The sequence below is a fragment of the Girardinichthys multiradiatus genome, chromosome X (genome assembly GCF_021462225.1).
Source record: "Girardinichthys multiradiatus isolate DD_20200921_A chromosome X, DD_fGirMul_XY1, whole genome shotgun sequence".
Taxonomy (NCBI): domain Eukaryota; kingdom Metazoa; phylum Chordata; class Actinopteri; order Cyprinodontiformes; family Goodeidae; genus Girardinichthys; species Girardinichthys multiradiatus.
In genome coordinates this window covers 34,193,419-34,211,356 of record NC_061817.1, presented here as the reverse complement: position 1 = coordinate 34,211,356, position 17,938 = coordinate 34,193,419, and the positions used below count along the sequence as shown (strand labels likewise).

General features: G+C 40.5%; 1 protein-coding gene across 1 annotated transcript; it reads right to left on the bottom strand.

The window, feature by feature from the left end:
* Positions 1-14,186, bottom strand: LOC124862830 (TBC1 domain family member 10A-like). The gene is made up of 10 exons (XM_047356983.1): positions 13,766-14,186; positions 8,547-9,482; positions 5,754-5,853; positions 5,512-5,619; positions 4,546-4,652; positions 4,255-4,369; positions 2,805-2,870; positions 2,545-2,734; positions 1,070-1,224; positions 1-935 (listed from the first exon to the last, which is right to left on the bottom strand). The coding sequence occupies exons 2-10, from the start codon at positions 9,464-9,466 to the stop codon at positions 39-41; spliced, it is 2,658 nt and encodes an 885-aa protein (XP_047212939.1). The 5' UTR covers positions 9,467-9,482; positions 13,766-14,186; the 3' UTR covers positions 1-38.
* Positions 14,187-17,938: the final 3,752 nt, after the last annotated feature.

Genomic DNA, 17,938 nt, shown 5'->3' with positions numbered 1-17,938 from the left:
CCCTTTTTTCAGTATCCTGGAATGATGGGGTGAAAAAACTAGGTTGAATCTTTCGCTGCAGCAGCTCCGTTCTTCTCTTCTGCCTCTCCACCCCCTTTGTCCTTTTTCTTCCCCCCTTTCTTTTTCTCCTTTTCAAGCCTCTCCTTTTCCTTCTTGGCCCTCTCCTTTTCAGCCTTCTCTTTCTCCTTCTTCTCTTTCATCTTTTTCTTCTCATCTTCCTTTTCCTTTTTCTTGTCTTCTTTGCTTTTCTTGCTTTTCGTCTTTCCTTCTTCCTCTCCGGACGCCGATAGAGTTCCTTCCTTTGGTGGCTCCGGTTGCAGAGGGACATTGTTTGCCGTAGGAGAGGGGATGGTAGGAGTGATCTGCTCTGAGACGATCTTAGGGGAGGGAGACAGAGTGTTAGGCGGAGGTGTGCTTTGTGTGGGCGCTGGAGGAGCCGGTTGGCTTTGTACTGAGGTGCCCTCTGCAGTTTGAGCTGACCTGTGCGATGATTCAATTGAACCTCCAACCAAAGGGCTCTGGACATGTAGCGCCGATGCCTTCTGACTCGCTCCTGGGGGAATAGGTGGTTTGTGACTTGACACAGCAGGAGGAGGGGAGCGGGGAGGAAAACCTTCCATCCCTGAAGGCCCAGAGAAGGAGCCTTTTTTAGGCTGGGATTGGAAAGGAGCCCTAGATCTCCGGAAGCCAGGGAGTGAGAGGAGGCTGGAAGACGCCCGCAGTGGTCCTGGGGGTGGAACTGAGCTTCCGAGGAAAGAGAAGCTGCCACCTGAGCTGATGGCAGAAGCCCGTCGCTTGTACTCATAGATGGCTCTTGTACCGTGGAGCCGCCGGCCCGCCTGGTGGGTCAGCTCCCCTCTGGACTCTCTCCATTTCCTCACCTGGATGCTGCACTCCTTCTCAATGAGCGCCTCGGTCACTGGGAGCATTATGACCTGATCATCACAAAAGCAAGACAGACAGAGGAAGTAAGGAGTTGAGGTTCGGTATTGCATGAAAAAGTGACTCATAACATGAGAGTGCGTGAAAACAGAAGCAAGATTTGTAAAGTTCAAACAGAGACATTGACCTCCTGCACCAGTATGTCCTCTCGGATAGTGTCAGGTGAGATGTTTCTGAGGCGCTCCATGGTCTCGTACATGCCCTGCAGTTCCCGAAGCTTATCTACAGAGCCGAGCATCTGCTTCAGCAGCACCAAGCCCACACGAAATACTATCTTCACTCCTACAACCAGACATTTAAAAAATGCATTACTCTGAAAGCATTGATGAGAAATAAGAGCTAACTTAAATCTAGAGAACTTCCAGCTGTTATAAACATGTTTATCAGACAAAGATAACCAGAGTAAATACAAAATGCAGTTTTCAAATTATTTTATTTTTTAAGGTTAGACGTAATCCAAACTACCCTTGTCCTACGTGGAAAAAACAGTTGCCCCCTAAACCGCTTAACTGGTCGTACCACAGTTGGTGGCAACAGCAGCTTTCAAGCTTTTGTGATAACAGGCAGCGAGTCTTTCACGTCTCTGTGGAGGAATTTTGCCCTCCTCCTTCTTGGAGAATTGCATTAATTCGGCCACATTAAAGGATTTTCAAACAAACAACCTGTTTAAGCTCCTGCCTCAGCATCTTAATTTTATACAAAATCCAGACTTTGACTAGGTCACCCCAGAACCTTCATTTGTTATTTTTCAATTGAAAAGTTGACATGTTGGTGTGCTTTGGGTTGTTATCCTGCAGCTAAACCTAAATTCCCTTTACCCTAAAGGCTGGATTTTACCACTACGGACCTCTTTTAAGTATTTTGTGGCCATTGAATATAATTTTAACACCTGCTGAACAATTAGAGAACTTGTGTTGAAAAAACCCACAAAATAACTAAAACGAACAGATTTGGTAATTGCTGAACACCCGCCTAAGGTCGGGTGTTCAGAGAGAGTTAAACATGGCAGCATAATGGATTTCTGTGATCAAGGTACAGCAGGAGTAATTCAAAATATCACCACCTGGAGAACCCAGAATGGTATGTTGGGTCATTTTTTGTATTTTGGCAAGTATGTAAGACGTTTGTGGATTAAGGCACACTGGAGTCCCAAAGCCTCAGAAATGGTTTTGTAACCATTTCCGGACCTATATCTGTCAATGGGTTTGTTTCTCATCTGTTCTTGAACTACTTTAGATCAAGGCTTGATGCTGCTTGAGATCTTTTAGCCGGTTTCATGTTATCAGACGCGTTGTGTTTAGCGGATTTCTCGATTCTACAGGTCTGATAGCGATCAGGCTTGTGTGTGGCTGGGGAAACAAGACCAGAAATGCAATTAATCAAGATTTAACAAGGTCTAAATTACACTTCAACCTAGAACCAGGTTGGTCTGAATAGCCTTTTTCCTTTAATAAATGGAATTATTAAAAAACTGCTTTTTCTATTTGCTTTGATTATCTTTGTGTGACAAAAAAAATAGAAAACCAAAATAAATCTCTAAGGTGAATAATGCTGTTTCATGGACTGTAATTTACATAGATTAGAGGTAAAAATGAATTATACCTTCACAGAAAAACATGTCCCAGACACGCAGAACAGAGGACCATGGTAAGGTGCGTGAGAATATGCACATGAACCACTCGGTCATGTAGAGGATTGGATCAATCTTGAATTTCTTAAGATGGCGGTAGGCCATTGGACACGTACGGCGCAGGAGAGAGAAAAATATCTCACCATCCAGCTGAATCGCTTCCTAACAGAAAGAATTATCCTATTATCCTGAGAAACTCCGAGAATAAAAACAGATCGTCTCACTCACTCACCAGCCCGGCGCTGTAATACCCAGGAAGATACTTGTCGCAAATCTGGACGAGGCACCAAAAAGCTTGCTGTGAAACACAAAATTAAATGACAATGCTTCAGGATTACAAAAAGGCGCACATGATCTTAAAAGGTAACTACAAGGTAGCGTGCATATGCTGCATTCATACTTTTATTTTAGGTTTAATTAAATCCTTCTACATTTCATATTTATTCATTCATATTTAGTCTTTTTGGTGCAAATAAATTTTTCATGGTGAAAGATTAACTGATTAGAGAGGATGCATGGCTCAGCAGTAGAGCGGTGTCCCATATACAGAAGCTAATAGTCATCGGGGTGTGGCTCCCGACGTTGGGACATTTGCTGTATTTCTTCCTCTTCTCTCTGTCTGCCCATTTCCTGTCTGATCACTGTCAATAACAGCCACTGTGCCACAAAAAAGGGTTACGGGTTATTATGTATATATAAGAATAAAAAGTGGATGCAAAAGATGGACTACATTTTGAGGAGTTATAACATAAAGTGTAAACACCTCCTCCTTGTTCTTGTATTATTTTGACATCTGTATCTGCAGCTACTTTGATCTGTGACAGTTACTTCTGTTTGTGCCTGTTTTTTTTTTCCAGTATGCCCACGCTCTTCTGTTGCGTGTAAGCTGAGTGGGCACAAGCAGACACCAAAACCGATAAATGATTTCTAACCAAACAAGGAGTGTGCACAAAAAAAAAAAAAAAAAAAAGCGTTATGGGTGTGACACAATAGCGTTAACTAATATTCCTGTCCCTTGTCGTTGCATCATGTTGGAATGCAGTTACCTTCACAGATTAAGCCACAGACACAAACGTCACTTTGTATGTGACGGTGCAATATAAAAGGAAGTGCATAACTGTGGAGTGTAGGTCAAAAGATAAATCTGCTCCCACATTCATAACACTGACACCACTAAAAGTCCAGCAGAACCAACTGAGATGTCACCTCATTAGTAAATAGAGCCTACATATGTGTGATTTAATCTCAGTATAAATAAAAGGGATTAAAGTAGATTCAGGACAGGTTCCCTGGAAGAAAACATTGAGGTATCGAAAGAATTAAGACTCGGGCAATGGTTCCCCTTTAAGCAATATAAAAACAACAAAATATACAGCCAGAGCTAAAACCCAGTGGTTTAGATCAAAACATGTGTGTTCAAATGGCAAAAAGTCCAGAAATAAATCCTAATGGGTGTCTGTGGAAAGACTTTCAATCAGATTAAGTTTGAGCTTTTTTGCCAGATGTCGGCACTTTTTAGTGTTCAAGGGGTAGGAATACTTTTGCCAGGCTAAATCTAATTATTCTGACGCACATGTAACTTAACGTTAAGAGTCAAAAAACATCCATATTGACTTTCAAAAGGCATCATTAACTTTGTTGAAGTAGTTGCAGAACCCTGTTTTTCATGGGGAAACTCTAACCTCAGCAGGCATGTGCATGAGTAGCACTGCAGCCACCGGAGCCTGGGCCTGGCAGTAACCCTCGTCAGGCCGGTAGACAGTGTAGGCCTTCAGGATACGGTATAAATCCTGCTGTCTGTAAAATAAAATCACATTTATGATGAATGTTTGTCAAAAGATAAGTGCCGATAAGTAAAAAGATGAGTAAAATTTTCATGTATTCTGGAAGGCAAAAACTTACGATCCAATTTTACTATAATCGGGTTACATTTGATGTTACTCAACATACATATTTAGAGTGTGAAAATTTACCCATGCCCGCCACGTGCAGCAAACATCTCGTGAAAAGGGAACTGTCGGTGAAGATCTTTCTCTATGATGTCCAGCCATTTAGGCTCACCTGGTTCTCTCTCCAGCTCCTACAGTGAAAAAATAATTATGAAAACAAGATGTTATATACAGCTTACATTCCTTATTAGCCATCTATGGACTCAACCTTTATTTTCTTCAATCCTGGAAATGTATTATTAAATATGACACAAGGTGTTAGCAGGAAAGCTGAAAGTACGGTAGTTAAAAAAAGGAATGGCTCGTTGGACCAATGAGGAGTAAACCTTCTGATTGGGACTGAAAACAGAACCCATACAGAGAGGATTACAAGCCCTGATAAGAAGCTTAAACCTTCTTTGGTTTGTGTCTGCAGCCATTTAATACCTCAAGATTTAAGTGCTCTACTCAGCCAAAAGCTATGATATTTATTATTACAACTAGAGCTGGAGGTTATCGGAAAAACATGCGATAATACTTGTAAATGTCACAATGAGAACAGGAAATGGAATAAACACAAACAAATAATGAACAAAAATGATTTGCATCCCTGCAACGTGGATTTATTGAAAAGCTTGCATATGACTGCAGCTGCTGCTTTTGCAATGAAACAATATGTTTGTAGTAAGTAGACTTTACACCGAAACATCTTAATGCTCTCCTAAACATTTTCTCCAAATACATCACTGGCATAGAGAGCCTGAATACTTCTAGAATTTGCTACTATTTGTTGCAGTCCAAGCAGTTCTTTCCAATATTGTGGACAGTGATACTGCAAGGAAGATACATTTGTGATATATTGTGCAACCCTAATAATAATAATAATAATAATAACAAGAATAATAAGCTCATGTCATTATTTCTCCAGGACTTTAGAATTTAAAACACTAAAAGAAATCTAAAATATTTACATTACAAGATTTTTCCAATGAAAGAAATGATTCCTTTTACCTCAAATTTTCCTGGGTTTGCCTCTAGCAGCTCTCGGCTGTCAGATAGTAACTGCCAGGCTTTAGACCTGAGGGAAGACGGGATTCCCTTCCTGCAGCGCAGCTTCACCTGTAATTCACAGACAAGACACTGTGTGAAGCACAACCAATCCAAGTCGATATGAAACACCTTGCTACATATCATGAAAGGCCTGCTTTTTTTAAATCGCACATAAATCCTACACAACAGTGGCCAATGCATACCTTCTGGAAGCGATGTTTGACCCACTTGTCCCAGTGGCAGAACATATCCAGCCATTTCATCTCCCTTTGCCTTGCAACTTCAACTTGAACATCCTTTTCTCTGAAACAGTTTGACTTCACATTATTAACAGAACTGGTACATATCTCTCCACCTCATACCGCTAAATATTGCACTCCTACATCTCTAATTCCAATTACACAAAAGTATTACATTTTATTAGCTTTTTTACCATAATTTGCACATATAGGTATTTGTCACTCATTTCAGAAAGTAAAACTCATGGTATAGATTCATCACACAGAGCGAAATATTTAAAACCTTTATTTCTTGTAATTTTGATGATTATGCCTTACAATGAAAACCCAAAATTCAGTGTCTCAGAAAATTTTAATTACACAAGATTAATAAAAAAGGATATTTTAAACAGAAATGTCAGGCATCTGAAAAGCAGACAGAGCATTTCTATGCACTAAATACTTGGTTTTGGCTCCTTTTGCATGAATTACTGCATTCATGCGGCGTGGCATGGAGGTGATCACCCTGTGGTTCTGCTGAGGTGTAATGGAAGCCCAGGTTGCTTTGATAGCTGCCTTTAGGTCATCTGTAATATTGGGTCTGGTGTCTCTCATCTTCCTCTTGACAATACTGCATAGATTCTCTACGATGTTTAGGTCAGTACCTTTGGCAGTGTAGGTCAGTACAAAGTCCTGCTGCAAAATGAAATCTGCATCTCCATAAATCGTCAGCATGCAGTGCTTCCTGGTAGATACATTTAGTATGGACTTCAGAAAACACAGTGGACCAACACCATCAGATGACACGGCAGCCCAAATTATCACTGACTGTGGGATCTTCACCATGGACTTCAAGCAACGTGGATTCTGTACCTCTCCACTCTTCCTCTGGAGTCTGGGACATTGATAAACAAATGAAATTCAAACTTTACTTGCATCTGACAAGGGCACTTTAGACCGCTGGGCAACAGTCCGGTTCTTTTTCTCCTCAGCTCAGGTATGACACATCGGACGTCTCTGGTTCAGCAGTGACTTGATACAAAGAATGATATTTGTAGCCCATATGAAGGATCCAACTGTACATATTGTCTCTTGATGCACTAACTCCAGTCCTCTCCTCCCTTAAACTCTTGAATGGATTTTGCTTGACAATCCTCTCAAGGCTCCTGTTGCATGTTTTCCTACCACACTTTTTCCTTCCACTCAATTTTCTATAAATATGCTGGGATACAACACAACCAGCTTCTTTAGCAATCTGGAAGCCATGATCATTAAAATTACAAGAAATAAAGGCTTGAAATACTCTTTGTGTAATTAATCTATACGATATGAGTGTCATTTTCTGAAATGAGCGACAAAAATATAAACAGAAGCCAATCTGACCACAACTAATAACAGAGCTGATGGGTGTGAGAGAGCGATACCACAGACACACAGAGTCAGTACATCCTGAGTCACAAAAGCGCTCTCAGCCCTAGTTGAGTCAAACGAAGGAGAGATAAAGGACAAAGATATGTTTGGTGCAGCAGAATAGAAAAGGAGTATAGGAAACTCAAGACGAGATGCAAACAAGAATGATCTCTATGGGCTAAAATGAAAGAAAACTAGCTTAGTTGAATGTATGATTAAATGGGTGATGGCCAACATTGTGGTTCTAATTGTAGTGCTGTGAAAATGCTTTTGCCCCATTACAAGTTCTTCTTTTTTGTTTTTGGTCACACTTAAATGTTTCAGATCATCAACCAAGTTTTAAAATCAGACAAAGATGACCTGAATAAATTCATTCATTAAGGGAGAAAGATCTCCAAGCCAACCTGGCCCTATGTGATAACTTAATTGCCCCTTGAACCTAATAACTACTTGTCCAAGACTTGGCAGCGACAACTGCCATCAAGGGCCGATGATAACTGGCCATGAGGGTTTACTTCGCTCTAGAGGCTTTAATTCAGCCACAATGAGGGGTTTTTGAGCACGAATGGCCTGTTTATGTTCCTGCCCCAACATTTCATTCAAGTGATGCGAGGTAAAGTCTGAGGTCAGGCAGGTAGTCGGCGTCAAGCCACTGAGTATTTACATGAGAACACCAAAAACAGAGACTTTTATGGGGTAAGAACGCTGTCAAAAACAATGTGTATGTAAAAACGGAAATGTTTTTCATCCAAACCAACCTGCAGAAATACGCCACTGAGCGTTGTGTTAAACACTCCAGACGCATAGGGGGCAGTGTACTGCAAAAATGAAACCTTTGTCAGCCAATCAGAATCCTTCAAAACAATCACGACTTCCTGTTACGTATAAAACATGGCGCCAGAAGGTTCGTTTGTGCAGACAGAAAAAGAAGTTGAACTTCTTTTAAATACAGTTTTAGAATATAAAGCGGATAAAACACAAGATAGTGTAGATTGGGAATCATTCTTACTTCATTTTTACTCCACAGTACGGCCGAGTCTATAAATAATGGTCGCACATTTGACGTCAGCGCTGCAATATTTGTCGCAGACAGTGATGCACCGAATTGTAAAAGTCCATTTGATCATGTACACACGCAGGCTCAAAAACAGAGTTTTTATAAGTCTCCACTTTGGCCAAAGTTTTCAGAAATATTTGTTTTTAGTGAAGCCCAAACGCATAAAAGGTTTTTTTTTCCCCCAGATATCCGCCCACGTGTGGCAAGGCCATAGTTAATGAGTGCTTCAGAATATGTAAAACATATGAGTGAATATGAACAGTATTTTTTTCCTGACAGCTGGGAGTGTTAGTGATTAGCTTGTGACTTACCCTCCTTCACTGTACTGAGTCCCACCCAGGAATCCATATTTATCAGTGCGTCTTATAGTTAGGCCATTGATCTCTGAGTCTGAGCCCAGAGAGCTCCCGTCCTCTCCCAATCCGGACAGGGACTCCAGTGTTCCTGACATCAGGCTGGCTGAGTCCAGATAGCTTAGGGTGTCAGGGGCCGGTTTTCGATTAGGTAGTGGGGCAGCTGGCTCGTGGATCACAGGCACAGTTGGACTAGGCGGTGCTGCACTGGTAGGTGTAGTAGGTAGATCTTCCTTCATTGCTTCGTTGATAGGATCAGGCTTTGGGGGTTGAGGAGGAGGATAATTCTGGGGTTTTTGTGCTTGTTCTGGTGGCTGAGGTTTCTCCTCATCAGTTGATGATGTTGCTTCTGGAGGAGCAGGTGTAGGGTTGAAATCCGAACTCGTTTGTGGCCGAGCAACGTCCACAACAGGGTTTGAGTTAGAGGGAACATGGACGTTTGGGTACAGATTAGGACCAGGATTTAAATCAGGAGATAATGATTCATCTGGGACTTTTGTCTGAGCTGCCACTTCTGAAGAACCAGTCTCAGTATTAGAGAGGTCAACAACATTTTGGTCACAGGTCTCTTGTTGATTCCCTACTGGCTCCTCTGTCTTAGGAGCAGCTTCTGGTGTCAATGATGGTAGAGCGGGGTCTGCAGTGAGTTTTGTGCTACTTTTAGGAGGGTGAGCAGTCAAGGATGAACCTCCTGAAAGTGCTGAAGAAGTGCTTGCAGTCAAAGCTTTGTCAGTGTAAAGGGAAGACTTGGGTACCGGCCTCTCCTTAACAGACTCGGGGCAGCTGGAAGCAGGTAACACGGACGGAGCAACAGATGGAGCTGCACTGGGGTCACCCAGTGGAGGTGGTGAAGGAGATAAGGTGAACAGCTGAGCCATGGTTCCAATCTAATTACTTATGGACAAATTGAGAGGAAAAAAAAAGATGGGGTATTACAAAAACATGTAAACTTATAAAACAGTTACATTGATTTGAATAAGCATTTACACAATTAAAGAAGACATAAACAAACAAATAAAATTAATAACATAAAACAAATCTGGAACTTTTCTTCTTAATTTTAAGATTTTAAAATGTCAACTGTTAAAACAGCAATTTCAACATGCACATAAATATTTTTACCTAACCTGTAGGCACAGCCTTGAAAAGCAGAGGAATGTCATAAAGCTGTGCAGGCCTCACCACTTTAGTGGCTCTCTGTAGCTTTTTAGCAACAATAACTAGAAACTAAATGTTTATGATGGCAATAAGCAAGTAGAAATTAATAATTGGGTTATTTCCCCATCTGGGAATAAAGGCCTTCGCCTAACAAAGCATTGTATGTTTATTTAAAGCACATTTATTCTGCTGAGGGGACAAACAACACACACTCATAGCTAAGTGCAATTTAAAATGACTGTAATGTGTTCAGGGTGTGGGAGGAAGCCAGAGAACCTGGAGGGAACCCATGCATGAACAGGAAGAACCTGCAAACTCTTTGCAAAAAATCACCCTGGCCAGGATTTTAACTCACAACCTTCTAGCTGCAAGGCAACGGTTCTACCCACTGCCACAATAGTCAGCAATAGTATAGCATTTACATGTTTTTCTGATATCGTGCAAGCCTAATCTCTGCTGTACTTTTTAAGCAGAACAGAGTTTTGAGGAACCTCCAATCAGTAAGCCTTGACTTTCTGTTTTCCTGTGATATAAATATGACATTTAAGCTGGACAGGTACACATATTTATCTCGCCACCATGCTCCATGAGATGATGCAGGGTAAGGGAGGCAAAAACAACTCCAAATCTCACTGCTGGAGAACTGCATAAAAGAGTAGCATCTTGGGGCCACGAAGTTACCATAACAACCTTTATGCACCCTCTAGATGCCAACCGGCCGTTTGGTAGTGATGCCAGAAGAAAGGTCTTTTCAATGCTACAGCAACAAACAAAAACATGTAGAGCTAAACCTCAACTGGATTCTTGTGCATGGTCAGATGAGTCTGAAGTGAAACAAAGGACAATGAGTGGAAAAACACCGGCAACCTGGCCAGACTGCATGGATGGCATCTTGGATTCTTTGAATTATCAGACTTTAAATACAAATCTGTTGGTCTTTGTTAGGAAAGTGAAAACAGATGGTTGCATGGTAGTAAAACAGGATTATGATTCAAAACGAATTGACAAATCAACACAGACGTCTTAAAAACCCTGAAATCAAACTTGTTCCACGGCCGTCTCAGGCCTAAATCCTACAGGAGTGAGCTGAAGAGAAGATAATAAAACTCAGGACTCAGGACACTGTGCGAAAATTAAGGGTTTAAAAGATTGCTTTCTCTCTTTGCTAAGACCTGGTGAAATATTAGAGGAAAATACTACTGACAAAAGGAGGATTAACAGCAGAAGTACTAATAACTGCGATAGATGTGACGGGAAAAAACCATTTATTCTTTCTTGTTTTTTTTTTATTTTAGAGTGAGATTATGCCGATACAATCAAACTTTAGTTAATTTTAAGACTTTTTATACTTCTTTACCTGCCAATAAAAGCCTCCAACACTGTAATTTACTATCAGTAGGAAATGCTTCAAGCTATATTTCCTCTTTTGCTACATTATATACCTTACTGCTAAATGGAAATGGCACATTTACATGTTTAAGTAACTTCTAATGGAAGTACCACAGAAGACTGCAACATGCACAACGTAAATTAAAAAACAATCTCAAAACCAATATACAATATACAATATACTCTAATTTACCAGCACTTTAAAAAGTCAAATCAACAAGTACTGTACCTAAAAATTATCATCTAAAAATGAACTAATGGAAAAGGTTGCATCATAAATAGTATAGAAATAAAAAAAGTTAGTACTGTATGACGAAGCAAATGATAAAACCAGGGAGAGACACATAACTGCATCAACTACAGTGCCACCAGAAAGTCTTCATTACATTATAGACTTCCTATTAATGTAATTTGATTGTAATTTTCTTTTTTAAAACTTCTTTACAAAAAAAGCTCCTTAGGAAAATGTGAAAAAATGTTTTCAGACATTTTTGTAAATTCATTTAAAAAAAATCTATACCTTTAAACATAGTAGTAAACATAGTAGGTATACAAGCATTCATGCCCCTGGCTTAATATTTTGTGAAGCATCTTTAGCAACCATGAAAGCCACAACTTCTTGGGTAATTTTTTACAGACTTGACACACTGGTTTTGGGGTATTTTCTGCCATTCTCCTCTGCAGACACATTCAAGGTCAGTCTGGTTGGATGGCGTTGTTGTCAGGCTTTCTTAGGTCGTTGCAGAGATGCTCCATTAGATTTAAGTCCGATCCCTGGGCTGAGCCACTCAAGGACATTCAGAGACTGCTCCTGAAGCCAATCCTTTGTTATCTTAGTTGGAACCTTGCTGTACTGGAAGATGAACTTTGGTATCATTCTGAGTTCCTGAGAACTCTGTAGCAGAATATTTGGTTGCCCTCTATCCAGATTACTTGCCCAGTTCATGCAGCACAAAAACAACTCCACAGCATGATGCTGCCACCACCATACTTCACAGTAGGAATAGTGTTAGGCAGATTATGAGCAGTGCATGCTTTCTTCCAGACGTGACGCTCAGAGTTAAAGCTAAAAAGTATTATTTTAGTTTCTATAGACCAAAGTATTTTCTTTCTCCTGGTGTGATTCTGACAAAATTGTAGCGGGCTGCCATGTGTCTTTTTAGTATGGGGTGACTTCCATCTGGCAACACTAACATGACGGGATGATTAGGAGAGTGCATTAGCAATGGCTTAACTTCTTGAAGGTTCTCTCATCTCCACAAGGGAATACTGGAGCACCTTAGTGAGCACATGATTCTGGATCCTTTCTCTCACCAGGGCCCTTCTTAGCTGGTTATTCATTTTGGTTAGGCGGCCAGATCCGGGGAGGGTCCTGCATTTCAAACGTTCTCTTTCTAAATAATGGAGATGGCAGCTTTCAGGGACATACAATGCTGTGGAAATTCTTTGCATCAATCCCCAGATTTGACATACTTCAGTCTTGGAGATCTATAGGAATTGTTTATAGATCTAGAGGTCTATAGACAGTTCCTTTGACTCCACTGTCTGGTTTCTACCCTGATATTTATTGTCAAATGCAGGAACTTATATAGACAGCTGTGCTACATCCCAAATCATGTTTAATCAACTGCATTTAGCATTTGACCATTTACATGGACTCCAGTTAAGGTGCAGAAATATTCCTAGGACAATCGGTGGTAATCAGGTGCACCCCAGATCAATTCTGAGTCTCACAGCAAAGAGTAGGAAAACTTATTTACCTATCTACCTATTATGTTTAAATGTTTATTAGCAAAAATGTCTTTAGACCTGTTTTCAATCTCATTGTAGCCTATTTAGGGTACATGTTTTAAAGAAAACAAATTGAATCTAAGGGTGTGAACTTTTTCTAGTGGCATTGCATATACAACTCAATACATAAGGAGAGGGAAGTGATTTAGGAATCTAAGGTAGTTTGAAGCCTGAGTTTTAACAAACTGAATGCATTCTGGGAATATTGAACAAATTCGTTTAATGAAGTTGAACAGCTAAACATCAAATGGGTTGTTATTATTTTACTTGGATTTAAAACATTTCATATTTATAAAACAACAAGACAAAATGAGGATTAAAATAGATCCATGGGGGGAAAAAAAACCCCACTAATGTTATTGCAAAACCACGCAGTTCTAAACCAGTAACAAACAATTTTATGGTATTTTTTCGAACTACCAATAACAGAAGCTTATGTTCCACAGACTTTAGAAAATCTATAAATGAAGCTGCAGAATGGCTATTATAAGCTACAAGCGTCGATTCTGCAGCCGCAAATGAGCCAGTGTTGCAGCATATAACCGCTACAAAGCGTCTGGACAACCATGGTTATTCAGAATTTTGCTGATAAAGCAGCTCCATGTATGTTGTGGTTGCCCCACGCAGCTAGCGGTAAGGTGCCTCAGCAGCAAATAGCATCGCCGCCTTTGTTGTCATATCCTCTCCGAAGGCCGAAGCGACTCGACTTCCCGATTCAGGGCTAATGGTTTACTAATAGCTGACAGTTAACACCCTCATTGGCTGACAAGGCCCTGAGCGAACAGCGTCCACGGCCTCGCCCTGCCCAGAGCCCCGGTCAGCTACAACTTTCAACTCACCAACAACCGGCGTGTCACTGCGGTCCGTCCGCCTGGATAGCCAGGAGGTTCCTGTAGTCACCTTTCCCCGCCACAGCTCCGGTTCTGCAAAACTACTCCGTTTAAACAAAATGCGAAAACGCTAGACCAGGATAGGAACCGCTAAACGGACTGAGCAGTAAGAAGAGCAAATGTCCTGCTAACTTAGCTTATTTTAGCCTGATCTAGCTAGTAGCATTGAGGCTGTTAGTGTCCCGTTTCAGCTAGCTAAAAGTCTCAAATAGATATGCCGAAATACTGCGGTCACCCCAATCAAATAAAAGCGACCGATTAAGTAAGAATTTTACATTCTGAATTGAAAATTAATTTATGTCATAAATTTATCCAGGTACAGCCGCAGGGGTGCATCCATCCAACACGAAGAGCATTTCCTACTGACAGCTACGTGCGGGTTCTCGTCAATGTTGACGGGCACGCGCACGTACAGTAGCCTCCCTTCCGTACACAACCACTTCATTTCCAGCTGATTATAGAAATATAGTCAAATTCTTTTCTGTGTAGTGGATTAGTATGGTTTACAAAAAAATAAAAATAAAATAAACGGCCGTTGAGTGATAATCTAGTCCAAAATGTCAGTCAAATAACTTATTGTTATATTAATGTTGACCACTAGATGGAGTAATGCTCCTTACATAAAGAATCCCTACACCATGGAGTCACTGTTGTGATAAATAGTAACACAAGTTCATGCTAAAAAACAAAACACTATAAAACCGGTTTCTATAAAGGATACAAATATCCCAATAACTGTCAATGGCCTTGTGTCTTTCTTAGACAGAGCCACTGCTGGAACATTTATGTGTAATCTCTGTTTTTCTACTGGCTCAGTAATTCTCTGTTTAAGCATTTTTATTTCCTAGACAGGGCCAATGACTAAGCTACCACTGCTCTTAGCTCTATATAGTGAGTGTGGACCAGTGCTTTTAGTTATGCGTGTGTGTGTTTGCTTTGCCTCCTCAAACCCTTTGCTAATCTATCCCCTCACAGTGACCCTGTTTCTGCTTGAGGTTCCTCTCAGCTGTCACCACATACTGAGCAATATGTGATGACAGTGAACAGAGTATGAGGAGTTTAAAAGTGAACGACTCATTTTAATTGACTTTGCTTCCTTGCACAGATAACTTTTGACCAAATGGCAATATTAACTGAATTAAACTCTCTTAGGGATCAGACTGGACTGTGTTTCATTGAAAATAATCTGTCTATACCAGAATCAGAATCAGCTTTATTGCCAAGTTTGTACAGAACCAAGGAATTTGGCTCCAGTACATTTTACTCTCAATAATAAAGAATATATATTTTTAATGTACATATGTACACAATTGACTTTACATTGGAATATAACGTGAGATCAGTTCAAGTATGAATGAGGTTGTTCTGGAACTGACTGTCAAGTGTTCATCAGAGAAACAGCCTGGGGGAAGAAACTGTCTGTGTGGCAGCTGGTTTTAGCAGACAGCTCTGTAGCGCCACCTGGAGGTAAAAGCCTAAACAGTTTGTGTGCAGGGTGTGAGGGGTCTGCAGAGATTTTAGCTGCCCTTTTCCTGACCGTAGACCTGTATAAGTCCTGGATAGAGGGAAGGTCAGCCCTGATGATTCTCTCTGATTGTTCATTGCAGTTTGGACCTGTCCTGTTTTGTGGATGAGCCAAACCACACTGAAATGGAGGAAGACAAGACAGACTGAATTATGGTATGGTAGAAGATGACCAGCAGCTCCTGTGGAAGGTTGTACTTCTTGAGTTTCCTCAGGAAGTACAGTTTCTGTTTTCCTTGTTTTCAGGCATTTTCAGATGCTGAAAGAACCTATTTACATCTTCCTCTGAGATCCTTAGAGCAGGCAAGGGGGGTGGTTGGTGTATGCCAAGGATTTGTGTCTGAATGGGATGTGGAGGAGTTGGGTTGAGGAATGAACTGCTGCTTCTCATACCAACAGTAGAAGGCATTCAACTGGTTTGCCAGGTGAGGATTCTGCTCAGGGTTGGGGGAAGGTCTCCTGTAGGCTGTCAGGTTTTTCAAACCTTTCCAAACAGTAGAAGCATCTCCATGTAAGAAGCTTTTCTTTTCTTTCTCTGTACTTCCTGAAGTTCACTGTAGCTTCTCTTCACTGTTTTGATCTCCTTTGTCAGTTTTTTTCCTGCCCTGTTATACAAGGCCCGGTCCCCACTGCTGTGAGTCTCTAATAACCTGCGCAGCTGCCTCAGATGAGAAATAAACAAAGGTTTTTTTTTAATATTATGCACACATGTCCTTACAGAAACTGTTGTATGAGCACCACAAAAACATGCAGAAAACGAGAGAGCAAAGCTCCAAGGCTGCTATAATTTGCAGCCTTACCTGTTTCACTTGTAAAGTTCTTTGTGATGACATTTGTTGTGATATAATTAAACTGCAATGGCTTCAGAGGACTTTACAATGACTTTCATTATCTTCCGATTTTACTTTCTAAATGACCAAAACGGAGTTAGTATTCTAGCCTTCAAAGGCACTCAGTTACTTATATGTCTTTATTTTAAAATTACATAAATTATTCCAAACCACTAATGTGGATTGTTTTAGCTTCATACTCAAAAAAGGCAGTGGCAAATGTCGTTGGTTAAAGTATATAAACATTTCCAATAAGCCAGTTTAACAGGGGAATATTTTGTCCCTTCAACCATGTATTTATTATCTATATGTGAAATCATGCATCTTGCATGACTGATGCATCATCCACAATGTCCTATCCATTTTCTATGCCCTCTTAAACCTTGCAGGGTTACACCCAGGAATATATTAGAAATCATATTCAACCTAATTTTTGTAGAGGTCTAAAGAATAACTACTCAGTGTTCAATCCTAACTTTGGGATCCAATGATTTGTTCCTTTTTGTGTTTATAAAAGGCAAACACATTCTTCAAATCATACTTTAAATAAGATTCGTATCCCTGTTGCCCTACTCGTATTTAAACAAAAGTCAAATTGCATTTTAATTCTCTCTCTCAGTTCAGATTAGATTATTTAGTTAAACGGCGCTTATTTACAACAATGTCGTCTCAAGGAACCCCACAAAGGGTCCCACTGATGGTCATTGTTATACTAAAAACCACAATGACTGAGATACCTCCGTCTGTCAGACTGATTATAACCATTGGAAAAGAGAGAGGGTCATACAGGTAGCAGAAATGGAGGGTGTGTTTGCACCTCAACCATAACTGAGCCGGTTTAGGCTAAACCTGACTCCCCCTTACTCCATCCAACAGGGAGGGAAGAAGACAGAGGTAAAAAATAAGGAAGATAGCTCAGGATAACCTAAGCCACTCTAACTATAACCTTTATCAAAAAGGAAAGTTTTAAGCCTAGCCTTAAAAGTAGACAGGGTGTCTGCCTCACGGACTAAAACTGGGAGCTGGTTCCACAGGAGAGGAGCCTGATAACTAAAGGATCTGCCTCCCATTCTACTTCTAGAGACTCTAGGAACCACCAGTAAACCTGCAGTCTGAGAACAAAGTGCTCTGTTAGGAACATATGGACCAATCAGATCTCTGATGTATGATGGAGCTAAATCATTAAGGGCTTTATATGTGAGGAGGAGAATTTTAAAATCTATTCTGGACTTAACATCTCTAGATATCTCTTAATATCACGAAAAAGAAAGTATATCTGTGGTTGCTTGCGCAAGTTTTAAAGACAAAAGAATGGTCACATTCTGAGCCTGCTGGGCTACTCTCACTTGTCATTTTTTCCATCCAGTTTTCCCCCTTTCCAGATTTGTCTGTTTTGGTTACAATTGCTATGGAAATCCTCAGAAACAGGGGACACCCAACAACACTATATTTATGTTCCATTATTCTGCCCAGGAACTCCCTTTCAGTTTGGGTTTGTCAGGCAAGTAAATGTAATTCAGCAGGCGATTTCAAGTTTCCACAAGAACAAGGGAGTTGGCTCTTTACATAAGCGAAGATATAAACACAGGACCTAATTTCCACAGTAACCAAAGTGGAAAGGAAACACATGGATATAGAAACAAAGAAACACAACAGGTTTCCAAGTGACATAATAATAATAAAAAAAAGACCAGTAAATAGATCAATAAACCTTAAAACGCATCTCCACTCAGTTATGGAAATACTCAGAAGTTGAAAAAAGGGCACA

Excerpts from the sequence above, each read along its gene's own strand:
- LOC124862830 (XM_047356983.1), bottom strand. The coding sequence starts at position 9,466 with ATGGCTCAGCTGTTCACCTTATCTCCTTCACCACCTCCACTGGGTGAC. Across the intron at positions 5,854-8,546 it reads ACTCAGTACAGTGAAGGAGG|AGAAAAGGATGTTCAAGTTG; the intron begins GTAAGTCACAAG and ends AAACTGTTTCAG. Across the intron at positions 4,653-5,511 it reads CAAACCCAGGAAAATTTGAG|GAGCTGGAGAGAGAACCAGG; the intron begins GTAAAAGGAATC and ends TTTTCACTGTAG.